This window comes from Onychostruthus taczanowskii, unplaced genomic scaffold, assembly GCF_017590055.1.
Source record: "Onychostruthus taczanowskii isolate IOZ18803 unplaced genomic scaffold, ASM1759005v1 scaffold32, whole genome shotgun sequence".
Classification (NCBI taxonomy): domain Eukaryota; kingdom Metazoa; phylum Chordata; class Aves; order Passeriformes; family Passeridae; genus Onychostruthus; species Onychostruthus taczanowskii.
Genome location: NW_024500572.1, coordinates 3,481,813 through 3,495,103, shown reverse-complemented (window position 1 = coordinate 3,495,103; position 13,291 = coordinate 3,481,813). Strand labels below are relative to the sequence as shown.

Here is a 13,291-nt window from a genome sequence, read left to right as displayed (position 1 = left end):
TGGGTTTAGGTGGTTTTGGGGGTTTTTTTTTTTTTTTTTTTTTTTTTTTTTTGGTTGGGTTTTTTTTCATGGAAAAGAAGAGGAAAGAAAATAGATTTGAATTCTCAAGGGTCAAAAAGTTAGGCAAACAGGGAAGTGGGATGGAGTTGGGCATGCTACCGTATGGCACGGACACATGGCAGACATCCAGGGGTAAAAGATAATAACAGTGAGGGGAAAAAATTCCAACAACTGGCTGCCTCCACTCAGAACGGGACACAGAGCAGCTCTGCTGCTTGGCAAGCCCCTGGCTGAGATGGAAGCGAGATGAAGGAGACCATGTCATAGGATTTGGGGGTCAAACACAGCACCAGATGACTTTGGGGTGAACCTGCCCCAAATGTGCAAGATTTGGTCCATGCCCATGTGGATGCTCCTTGCAAACAAGAAATCCCAAGGCACACGCTCCTCCAAATGGGATTTGGGGGTCTGTCTGCCTCACTGCTGCTCTGCCATCCCACACCATCCCACCCCACAGCTTCCCTCCAGGATTAGTGACTGCAAGACCAAAAGCTCCTGGAGCATCCTCCAGAGGGAACGTTATCCCTTCTTTCTGCTGGACATCACAGAGGCCCCACGAATGGAAGGAATAAGAGGTTTGTGCCAGGATTCTGGCCATGAGGATCCACAGGCAGGTGCTGAGTGCTGTCAGCTTTGTCACTGGAACAGGGGCTCGGCTCCAGCTGGGATTCTCCTGGTGATGCTCATGGCATCCTTCAGCTCCTGGCGTGCCTCAGCTCAGCATCCCCCAGGCTGGTTCCCCACCCAAGGGTGCAGGATGACAGTGATGCAGCACAGCCCCAGCCAGCCTGGATGCTCCCACAGCCATTAATAACTCCCATAACAATGTGAGTGGAGATAAGGACATGGATAATTAAACCCTGCTCTCCGGGGGCTGCTGGGGTCCCCCCTGTGCTTCCCAGCCCTGGGGGTGTTGGCAGGAGGCTCCGTGCCAGCCTGTGAGCTGCCTCCATGGAGATAAACACTGGGACAGGCCCTGTTTGATCCACACCAGCAACTCCTCCTGCCTCCAAGATGAGAAATAATATGGGAAAAATGGATCTGAGTGATAAAGCACCAAGGATTTTCCTCAGGTCAGCATTTTCCTTCCTATGAGCTGCAGCCCTGCTGGTGAAATACAGCTGGGGTGATGCCTCCGTGTGCTGTTCCCTGTTTGGAGCTGCCAGCCTGGGATGAAATGGTGGGAGCAGAGCTTTGGGAAGGGAAGAACAAACCTTTGCAACAGCCAGGGCAGCACAGAGACCAAATTCCTGGCTGGAATAACTACACAGAGCTAATACCACACTGCCCACCCACTGGGAAACACCACCCTGGGTTGTGGGGCTGGCTGTGCCACCACATGTGAGATATTGGGGTGTGGTCCTTGCTCCATGGATCACATCTTCCACTGGGACAGGTTAGACCTGACACTGGCCAGCAGCACAGATGGGTGACGGGTGACACGAGGGACACATGTGCCTAAACAGGACCTGAAGGCACTGCACACTCCAGGGCCATGGTGCAGGGTCACCCACCAGTGGCACAGCCTGGGAAACAGTGTGTCCCTGCCCTGGCACGCTGGGCATCACACCCACTATCATACCCATCTATCACTCCATACCCTCACCCACTACATATGCAGTTTATACATATATTAATTAAATAAAGAAATACAAATATAAGTGCTACCACTAGCTGGCGTCATTGGCCATCCTTTAGTGGCACCGGCAGTGCTGCAGCAGGATCACAGAACCACAAAATATCCTGAGCTGGAAAGAACCACGAGGATCCAGGAGTCCAACCCCTGTCCCTGCACAGACACCCCAACAATCCCACCCTGTGCATTCCTGAGAGCGCTGTCCAAGGGCTCCCAGAGCTCTGGCAGCCTCGGGGCTGTGCCCATTCCCTGGGGAGCCTGGGCAGTGCCCGGCACCCTTTGGGGGAGAACTTTTCCCTGATATCCAACCTAAACCTCCCTGACACAGCTCCAGCCGTTCGCTGGGTGCTGTCCCTGCTCACAGAGAGCAGAGATTGGAGCTGCCCCTGCACTGCCCCTCCTGAGGATGATGCAGGTCAGGATGAGGGCTCCTCTCAGTCTCCTCTTCTCCAGGCTGAACAAACCAAGTGTCCCCAGCTGCTCCTCCTCCTCCAGATCCTTCACCATCTCCATGGCCCTCTTTGGATGCTCTAAGAGGGACAGGGGCAGTTCTGAGTGCTCCTCACCTCCTCCTGAGCAGACACAGCTGCAGGGAGCACCTGTATCCCTGGGGATCACCAGCTAATCCTGGTGCCAGGGCCATTCCACCCAGCCCACGTTCCATGCTGCTGCTGCCTGGCTCCAGGAGGAGCACAGGTCACCCGTAGTGCATCCGTGGGACACCCACAGTACCTCCACAGTGCTGTCACCTCTCCACCACCATGGCCTCTCCTCTGCCACCCCATGCCAACCTGCTCAAACACATCCACCAGCGCCCTACGAATCCCTCCACGAGTCAAAGTCAGCCTTAAATCAAATCATCCCCAACAACAATGACATTAATTATGCTTTTAACACATTTTACTGCTTCCCCCCCTTCCCTTCACACCACATCTGTGTGAACAATATCCAAAAGATTTACGGTTTTCTCCCGTAATTACAGACACACAGCCAGCTCACTTATCAAAATACTTGCTGAGCAATCAGGCTCTGTTACAGTCTCTGCCAGAGATTTGTGTTGACAGCAGCCATTCAAAGCAAAAAATGTCGAATCAGGACTTATGTGGCTCTTGGAAAGTATTCCACAAAGAGTTTGCCTGTCGAGAGACATGTGGACATGGAACAGACGGGGATGAACCGTGGGAGGGGGGATTTGGGGAGCAGGAGGGGAGCAAGAGAGGATGCTGTGGAAAGCAGAGAGAGGAGAAGGAGGAGTGCAGAGAGCACAGGGAAGCAGTTTTGGGGCGTGCATGTGTGTGCATCCACGTGCAGGCGTGTGAGCATGGGGAGGTGGGGAGGGAAGATAACTGGGTTCTGGAAACCAAGCTGACATTTGGTTCTCGTAGCACAGGAGAAAATTTAATGAGGACAAAAATATGTCTCCCTAATTCCCCTAAGAAATCATTAAAACATTTTGTTATTCCTAAATGTCTGGAAAATGAATTAGTGGCCCTGCAGGAGCCTTTCCGCGCATTTTCAGCCGTTTGCAGCTCTCAGTCCCCGACGTGCCGGGGGACGCTCCGTGCCTGGCGCACACAAACCCCCTGAAGTGGGGAGCAGCAGAAGAGGGCTCCCAGCTGATCCAGCTCTGCCAACACAAACCTCAAGGCTGCCCCGTGCCTCAGTTTCCCCCTCCCAGAACGGCACAGCGCCCCGGCCACAGGGTGACAGCTGAAGGATGTCCCCGTGGCTCGTGCTGCGAGCCGGCGCTCGGCCGTTTCGGTCAACTTACCGTCAAACAGACAAGTGGGAATAGCCGCAGTGTTACTACACGGGCTGAGCAAATGTATTCCTTTCCTAATGTCAAGATGCATTTGGCTCAGGGGCTGAAACACAGCGATGGCAAAAGCTGCTTCCTCTCCTCTCTTCGGCTGGGATCTCCACAGCACCATGCGCCGGCCGCGGTCGGCGACGCCAGCCGTGCCAGGGACGGTGCCAGCCGTGCCAGGGACGGTGCCAGCCGTGCCAGGGACGGTGCCAGATGTGGCAGGGACGGTGCCAGCCGTGCCGGGGATGGTGCCACGCTCCTCGCTGGCTCCTCTGGGCACCGGCACGCGACTCGTTAGGCAGCCAGGTCGCCACCGCGCTGCTTACCTGGAGCTTCGAGCAATTGCTTGTAAACGCTCAGGAAAGCCTTCTCAGCCTCCTTGCTTCTCTTACTAAGTGCAATCACCTGCGGGGAGAGGGATAAAAGGGTCAGGGATGGGCTTGGAGGAAGGAACCGGCGGGATCGGCGCCACCGCAGCCGGCACACGGCTCCGCGCCCGCTCCGTGCCCCGCGCAGCAGCTCGCTGCCCGTGGCTAAACTCCTCGTGCCGCTGCCATGTCACGTCTCCCTAAATCATTGATGTGCTCTGAGTAAATGAAAATTATAATTTAATGTCGGCGCTTAAATAAGAAATAAAGAAGCCCGCCCGTTGTTGTGCCTGCTGGGCCGGATCTGGAGCACGGCATTCCCCAGCCGCCCTCCCAGGGTGGTGCTGGGGGTGGAGGTGATGCTCACACCAGGACTGGGCACGTCCTCCTGTCCCTGTCCCCCTGGGCTGCTGGGGTACTGGGGTGCTGGTGACCCTCGCACCAGCCACATCCCAATAACCCAACAACATTAATCTGCTGCGTGTTCCCATCCAACATTTATGAGCATGAATCATTTACTCCCTTTAATTTTTCAAGGCACAATGACACCTCGGGGAAGGGGCTGCTGCCCACCAGGTCCCCTTGGTTACCCCTCACATCCAGCCCCACCTGGAGTGGATGGGATGGGGTAGCAGAGGAACAAGAGGGCACAGGCATCAGGGATGGAAGTGACCCATTCCCAGCTGGAAAATATCCAGCTGGAGCCAAATTGGGCACTCACACCAGCCAGTGACGGAGGAAGAGGTGCCCACCCAGCAGACACACTGTTATGACAGGGAAATAATCAATTAAATGGCTCTTAAGCCACCGATGAGCTGAACTTTGGGCCTCAGTCTGGTGGCAGCTCCCACACCGGAGCATTTTCCCCTCCTCTGTGCCAGCAGAGCTCCTGGCTCACCCTGCCAGCCCGGATTGCCATCGCTTGTCATTCCAACCCAAAGCAAACGGCTCATTTGTAATCCAGCAGCCACCTGAGCAAGCCGCCTTCTCCTCCGGAGCTCGCAGGCACTGGAGCACAAAGATCATTTTTCTATTGTTAAAATTGTATAAGCCGGGCTTTTTATAGCAGCTCGTACACAAACCTACTTTCTCAGCACCGCGGTTCCAGCAGAGGAGGAATTTGGGGGCTTTTCTTCAGCGTTCTGCAAAAATGCTTGGCTTCAGGGTGCTTTAAAATAATAACAGTGAAGAGGGGAAAGGAGGGAGGAGGCAGCCAGGAGCCTGCACTGTGCTGGAGCAGGACAGAGCTTTTCCTGCTGAATCTGCCAGTGGGGTGAGCCCTGCTGGGGATTTGTAGGGATGTGGGGACACAGCGGTGCTGGGCTGCTCGTGGCATCAGCCCTGTGTGACCTCCCCATTCCCAAGCCCTTTGGAATGCACGGGAGGGGAGCAGGAGCAGACACGGGGCCATGGGGATGCCTGGACCTGCCCCAGCTGCTCTGAAGAGTTGCATCTCCCCTGAGCTGGCATCAACCAAAGGGTGAAGAGCAAAAATCCAGCCCAAATGTTCTCCATTCCCTCTCCACCACCCGTGCCTGTCCCTGTGCACCCCTAATCCATGCCAGGGATGAGAGCTGGCCCAGGCTCCAAACCAAGCTGTGTGCACTGCATTTCCTTCCTCAAATCACATCTTAGAGACAAAGCATTTTCCAAGGGGAACATTTCACCCTCCTCAGCAATCCCTGTGGAGGTCTGAGCATCCCCAGTGCGGGGTGGGAAGGAGCCTGCAGCATCCCTTGTGCTGGGCTCCAGCACATTCCAGCCCACATCAGTGCCAGGGCACCACCAGCGTGGGCAACAGGCACATGGTGAGCCAGACACCCACTGAGCTCTCCCAGAGTCCCACTAAACTTGTAGGAAATGTCAGTAGAAAAAAAGATATTTAACATTTTCAGTGATCTTTTCCAGATGGGGGATAATTTACTCAAATGCCAGGGGAGATTTCTGCTGGAGCAGCTCTGAGTCCCGTACGGGGATGGCTCACCCAGCACTGAAACTGCTGCAATTCCTCACACAGAGCTGAATAAACACCTGGGAAAAGCCCACATCAGCCCTAAAATCAAGGTCTTATAACAAAACACCTACATTCTCACTTTCTTGAGGCAGCACCAAACCCTGCATCCACATCCAAGAAGACAACATCTGAAAACACGCTGAAAAGAGGAGGAAATGGCTAAAAATGGGGGAGCTGAGCATCTCTGGAAGCAGCCCAGGTTCAGTGGGATCAGGATGGCATCGCTCCCATTCTCCCCATCACCACGACACCCCTCAGTGACACAACCCCACTGCCCACCTGCAGAGCCCTCGGTGCCTGCTCTGAGCGAGCTCTGCCTGTGCATCAAACACCCAGGTACTCTTCATTCCCATTTTTCCCCCCTCCATCTCCCTCCACAGCCTCCGTGGGCTCAAGGTGAGGCGCGGCACGGGATCGCCGCCGCCTGATAAATTACATTTCCGCGCCGGGTCCTTTTCATGGCTGGTGACTTTCCAGCAAAGCAATTATCACAGCAGAATGCGTAATAGCCTAATTAATTACTATTGTCAGGCTGGCCTCTGTGCCATGATTATACCTTCCGAAGCCAACTTTTTAAACATTTGGAAGCAGAAATATTATTATAATTGACTGACAAAATGGTAAAACTCCCCCGGCGCAGTCGGTGCTCCTCCCGGCGCTCGGAGCGTCTGAGCATCCCCGCTCCAGAGGCGCGGGATTTGCGTCGCACCGGCGGAGAGTTTATTCTTACATCCACCAGATCAAGTGCAGGATAAGTAGTGGGTTATTTCCATCTAAATGCTGGTGGCAGTAAACCACAAATGAGCTCTTTTTCAGCGTGCGGGAACAGCTGTCGGGGGAGAAAGCGGCAACAGAGACCCCAAATGTTGAAGAAAAGTGATGAAAAAAAAATTAATTCAAGGCTTCGCTGTTTTCCTTGGGTGTTTTTTTTTGCTGATGTGTAAAGAAGTTGGGGAGAGAGAGAGAGGGTGGCAAGGAGGGGGAGGTTGGGAAGGAGCCACTGTCCTGGGAGAGCTCTGGGTGATGGGGCTGGACCACCACGAAGAACCAGGCACGTGTTGGGGTCCTTTGGTTCCTCCGTGTCCAAACAATGCCTTAAATCCTCCACAAGTGTGAACAGAGCCATTGTGCACCCACAGATTCATCCCAGGCCCCCAAAGATCCGTCACAGACACACACAAACCCCTCACAGACCCATCAAACACGCACAGACCCATCACACCCCCCACGAACCCACCGCGCACCCACCCAAACCCATCACACCCACAGCCCCCCCATCCCTCCAAAGGCAGGAGCAGCTCCCAAGATTTTCACAAGGCCAAAAAGCAATTCATGTCAAAAAGATCAATAATATAAAAATAAAGCCTGAGAATTCTAGTTAAAGGGAACATCACAGAAATATGTTGTTCACGTCCATGATTCGGAGATTAAAAAAAAAAGGGGGGGGGGAAAAGAAGAATCAATATAAGTTCTTTAGATGATGTTATTTCTAATGAGAAATACACCAAGACTGCTGCAAATAACTGCTTAACGGAGGAAAAAAAATGCATTAATAATTTACTTTCTAAAGCGCGGGATCCCGAATGGGAGAAAATTGCTGCTGGTTCTTAATTTTGTTGTAATATTTCCTGACAAGTTCAGTGATGTTTTGGCAAAGTTCTTGAGAGCAGATTGAGAGAACGCTCAGTTCATTCGTTTATTTTTCCCCTCTTTTTTTCCCACATCATGCTGACCCTGCTGCCTCAGGGAGAAGGTGTCCAAGCTCTTTCTTTCCTGTGCACCACAGGATTTCTTGGGCTGAGCACTCACAGCAGCAACAGGGAAAATATTTCAAGCTCACCCACCCTCCCCACCATAACTTAATCCATGTTTTTTCACTGACTGTTCGAGCTGGTTCTTTCCTTCTTTCTTTCTTTTTTTTTTTTCCCTCCTCTTTTTCCCTGAATTTATTTTTTTTAGTGCATTTGCTGACAGTTGGCAGCTCCGAACCATCTGCCACCAACACAAATCTCAAAATCAAAGTTTTCAGCATCCAACCCAATGAGGAACAGGCTGATTTCTGACCACCACCAGGAGAATGTGCCACCTGAGCAGGTTAATTCCTAGAAAGGATTTCTTGCAAACCCCCGTAATTATTTTCCACAAAAAATATTTTCCTGGAAAGTTACGCTTGTGGAAGAATATTTTCCTGCAAAAATAGCCAAAATTCCCCTTGTGGCTGACAGCAGTGGTCCACGTTGGTGTGGGATACAGGCAGGGATGCTCAGGCTCTGCATCCTTGGCATGGATGATGGGGGTGATGAGGGGATCCCACTGATCCCCAGATTTGGGATGCAGCCAGGCTGGCCCCGCACCCCAAAGATTGCAAAGTTTCACCTCCCACTTAGCAGAACAAAACTTTTAATTTAGATGTTTTCATCTATCTATCAGAGTAAAAAAAAATAAGTTTAAAATAATGACTGTAATAAATGAAGGTAATTAATTGTAGTTTGTTCCTTTACTGTCTAGTCAGCTTAATTTTACCTTTTCATCTAATAATGAGAAAATAATTTTTGTGCTCTGAGGGTTAATGATATGTAACTGCAAGAGCTGCTAATTGCATGTTGCAAACTATTCATCAAAATCCCCATCTGCGCTACTTGATTATGTTTGCTAAATTATTGCTTTGAATTATCTTTCATAAAGCAACTTTTGTAATTAGCAGGGCTTTCGCTCTGCTCTTTTCTCCGGCACAAGGATATTCAAACTTTGTCCCTCTCAAGCTGTTGCCATTAAACTGCTTTTGGGGAGAGAAAGGAGCTGCCCTTTAGTTGAAGAGGGGGGAAAAATAAAAGCTGGGTTTATCCTCTGTGGTTACAATTTCTTCTTCTGGTCCTGCTACTCCTTCCTCGAGGAAAAAAAATTATCTAAGAGCCTAAATATTTAGGAGATGTATTCAGGAATAGGAGAGAGAAAGGGCCCTACAAGCTCATCCACACCCCTCCAGGTTAATGTTTAAAAATTATCTTTTTTCCCCTTTTTCCTTCCCATTCAGAGGAAGGAGCAGAGGGGGAATGTTTGCCATCCATCACCCCGAGTTTATGGGCTCCTTCTCGTGGTGCAGGTGGAGCACTCAGCTCTCCCTGCTTAATATTCATGGGGAGAGAGGAAAAGTGGGGTTTGAGGGGGAAATGTATGGGATGGGATGGGAGTGGTGCAGGTTTTCAGAAATTTGAAAAAATAGGAAAAAATACCAAAAAAGAGGGAAAAAAGAGAGGGAAAGGGGGAAAAAGGTAAAAGAGGGAAAAGGGAAAAGAGAGGGAACAAGGGAGAAAGAGGGGGAAAGAGGGAGAAAAAGAAAAAGAGAGAAGAAACAAAAGAGGAAAAAGTATAAAGAGAGAAAAGTGAGAAGATAAAAAAAGATGAAAAGGAGGAAAAAGGAAAAATATTTGAAAAGAGAAGGAAAATAAAGAAGAATTAAAGGAAAGGGAAAAATGAAAGGGGAAAAGGAAGTGGAAAAAGGAAAGGGGAAAAAAGGGAAGGGAAAAGAGGAGGGAACAGGGAAAAAGGGGAAGAACAGAGTCCTGAGCCCCCTTAAGCCTGGCTCCAGGAGCAGCAGCACCTCACTGGTGTCCACCCTGCACTGCCTGGCACCAAAGCAGCCCAGAAACCCAACCTCAAGGCAGCAGAATCCACTTTTTGGGATAAAACCCCCCAAAACCTCCTGTGGAAAAACTCCCTGGTGTGAGGAAGGTGGCAGAGCTGGGGAAGCAGCTGCTGCTGAGCTGGGAATTGCATCCTGTTCTCCCTGACACCCCCATAAATCCAGAGCCACTTGGGCAGAGGGGCTGGCTGGGCTTCCCAGAGGACATTGCTCATATTCCTGGAGCGGATCTAATGAAGACTATTGGAAAAAATGCAGTATTTAAAAGACTGAAAATGTATTCCTATTGTTATCACTCTCTTTTATGTGTTTATGCACAGTGCATCGGAATGAATCAATACTGGATTGCTCTATAAATAAATGAGCATATCAGTAAACCCAGTAATAAAATGAAGTGATGAAAAATATGGAAATCAGCCACATTTGTGTAAATCCACTTATTGTTTACTTTAATATTTTCCTATGCAGTTCCGTAGCTCCAAAGAGACAGATTTAAAACCAGGTAATGCTCAGCAGATGACAGATCCTAATGTGTCGCTGCTGGCGAGCTCAGAACACCAGCAGCTCTCCAGGGGTTTCCATCCAAGCACATTAGAGGAGCAGGGCAAGCAGCCCCTGAAGAAAACACTAAATTATCAGGGAGAAAAGAGGTGTCCTGAAGTGCCACGAGACTCTCGCCAGCATCACCGACCAAAGCCAAGGCTCACGTGGATGTGGAGCATTTGGGGCAGGATGGAGAAGCCTTCCCTGGCAGCGTGGTGGGCTGGGACCATGTTGTCCCATCCCAGTAGCTTGGCTCCTCCTCAGATCCCCCTCTGCAAGCTCAGCCTGGGATCGTGGATGTGCCAGGGCTCCTCCTGGGCACACCACGGCACTTCCCGGTTACATCGAGGCATTTTCCGGCCATGGCACCTCCTGGCTGTGTCATTGTGCTTCCTGGCCATGCCTGAAAATGTCATGGCATCTCCAAACCACACCCTGGCATCTCCAAGCCCCACCCTGGCACCTCCTGGCTATACCCTGGCACCTCCCAGACACATCTTGGCCCCTTCTGGCACTTCCCAGCACTGCTGGCTCCTTGCCCTGCCTGGAAGCTCTGTCCAGTCTGTCCCTCCCAGGGCTCTCCCCATCTCAACCCTCCAAGAGCCAACAGGGTGGGGAAGGCCTGGGATCATCCCCAGGACCATGGGTGGAGAGGGCAGCTCCTGCCCACGTTGCCCAGCTCTCCTCTGAGCATTCCCCCTAACGCTGCCAGTTTTCCCTCCCACCCAGCCAGGCTGGTAGAAACACCCCTCCCCACACAGCCTCCAAGAAAAGCTATTTTAGAGTTGCTCTTTTTTTTTTCCCCCCCCCCCACCCCTTTCTCATCTTTTTTTAATTCATTTTTTTTCTAACAAACAACCCATCTCCCCCCATCTGGGCTGCGAGCTGGGTGCCAGCAGCTCCGCGCCAAGCGCTCAACGTTTGCTTTTTATAAACGCCTCGAAACCCAAAATTCCCTCCCGCGCTGCTGGGATGCAGCCAGGTGGATTCTGCATCCAGCAGGATGCTGCACCCCCCCAAGAAGCCCCTTTCCTCCAGCTCTGCCCACCCAACAGAGCTACCAGAAGTGGCGAGAGCCAGAAATGCCCAAACCTCAAGGTTAGGAGCTAAAATTTGCCTTTGTGGCCAGTTAAACTTCCCTTTTGTTAGTCACCAACATCTACAGCTCCCAAAAATCTCGTTGCTGGGGAGGGAAATCCACTGTCCTGCTGAGTTAATTCCCTAACAGCAGATCTCCTGAACCCCAGGTACATTTTTTCCTAAATTCCCAACTGAGTTCAATTAAATGTTTATGAGACTCTGCGCTTTCCCCCCACCACCCTGCCAGCACCAGCATGAAGCTCCTTCTGGAACAAAACAAAAACAAAAGGTGGACAAAAACAACAAGAAAAATAGGGGGGGAAATAAAATAAAAGGGGTTTAGGAGGGCTGGAGTTCGAATTTGAGGAATACAATTCCCCCAGCCCAGTTTTGCTCGCTGTCGCGCTGGCAGTATCGACGAGGGGGTTCACATGAATAATTGAAGGAATTCTGAATTCCCCACAAAAGAAAAGGCAAGCCGAGAGGGCTGTTGAGATAATCAGGAGCTGGCTAATCAATATTCTCAGCCCCAGCCTCCTCCTCGCTTCTCCAAAAGGAGCAGTGCCATAAGCTCATCAGTAACTGTAAAAAAAACATCGCACTCCGAGTGTCAAAATAGTCAAGCACAGCATATTGTATTGCCAGATTTCCCTCCCGGTCCACCTCGGTGCCAGATTCCATCCATCAGCAGGGAGGGAAGCCGTCCAAAGATGACTTACTTACGCTTAAGTGTTCATAAATAAGGTTTTTAAGATATAGATGGCTTTTTAATTTTGGTGGAATGTAAGAAAAAAATAAAATCGAATAAAAATGATGGGGTGGATGCGGTGGGAAGAGATCTCTCGGGTGCTGCCTGGTAAATTCCACAGCCCAGGGGATGTTCTGGTCCTTATCCAGCTTGTACCAGGGTGAAAACAGCCGGAAAAAATTTAGGCTGGCACCATAAACTGTGGCAAAAGCTTTGTCTGGTGGGGAGATATGGCAAGAGCACGTATTCCTGCTATGGAAACCTCATTAGACAGACTCTAATTACTGCCCTGCAGTCGGGGGGGAGAGACAGACACCATAAAAACCTGGGCGGGCGGGGTGGTCATTAACTGCTTTTTGATAAATTGGGGGCTGAGGTGCTGCTGGCCGAGGTCAGGAGGTGCCTGTCTGAGGCTCAGCTGTGCCCCAGGCTCTGGCTGCTGGTGATTTGATCCTATCCTGTTCCCAAAACGGGCATTTTTGGGGCAAATTTGGTTTGTGATGGAAGGAGCCACCTGCCCTCTTTATCAGCAGCTGGTCCTGGCCTGCAGGACTTGCAGTTTGCTCCATCTTCATGTCCCAGCAAAACCTCAAAACTCCCATGAAACCAGCCTTGCACTTCAGCATCGTGAGGATTTAAGCTGTGGCTGCCTGAATCACGAGGGATTTGGCTCTTTCTTCCCTGGCATCACCAAAACCATCACCTGGCAGTGCCACGATGGGATGTGGAGCAGGACACCCGGCACAGGGAGCCAGCAGCCTCCCCTGCCAGCCAGGGGTGTGACCCTGGCCATCCATCACCCCCTTCCCTGTATGTAAATCCCTGATGCCAAAGATGTATGGAGCCAATTACCAGGGGTCACTGCCGGGTGGAAAATTCAGACAATGAAGCTCCCTGTCTCCGATGAATTTGCGCGAGATTGCAAGTTACTGCCTTTTATTGGACAATATAAATATTTCACTGTTATATAAAAAAATATTGGCGAGAAAGCAGATAAAGCCGGGTCCTGTGTGTATACAGAGAAGCAGGGAGTGAAAAACGGCCGTCAGCATCTTTTTAACGGCCTCTGGTGCGGCGCAGGAACGGCTGCAGAGGGGTTGGATGACCACGGTGGCACCACAGGACTGGGGAATCTCAGGGACCCCCAAGGCCACAGTGGGAATGGGAATGATGCTGGAATGAGCCCAGACACACACACACAGAGTGGGGTGGTAAAAGGGGTTGTGTGCTGAGCCAGCCACGATGGAGAGCAACACAGGGGATGCAGAAGCAGACACAGAAACCTTGGAGGCTCAGCGCCATTCCCAAAAAATGGACGTTGTCCCCAAGCCTGTGCCTACCACAGAGGATGCCCAGGAGGGTTGGGGTAGGAACAGTCTCACCATATGGATC

The 13,291-nt window shown here is 51.2% G+C and overlaps 1 protein-coding gene across 1 annotated transcript in view; it reads right to left on the bottom strand.

Moving 5' to 3' along the window:
• The window catches only part of CUX2 (cut like homeobox 2), a 15,701-nt gene extending 12,714 nt beyond the window's left edge, over positions 1 to 2,987 (bottom strand). Inside the window, exon 1 of the mRNA XM_041410272.1 lies at positions 2,696 to 2,987. Coding sequence (XP_041266206.1) covers positions 2,696 to 2,987 — 292 coding nt within the window. The remainder of the gene's footprint in view (positions 1 to 2,695) is intronic.
• Between the last annotated feature and the right edge of the window lie 10,304 nt (positions 2,988 to 13,291).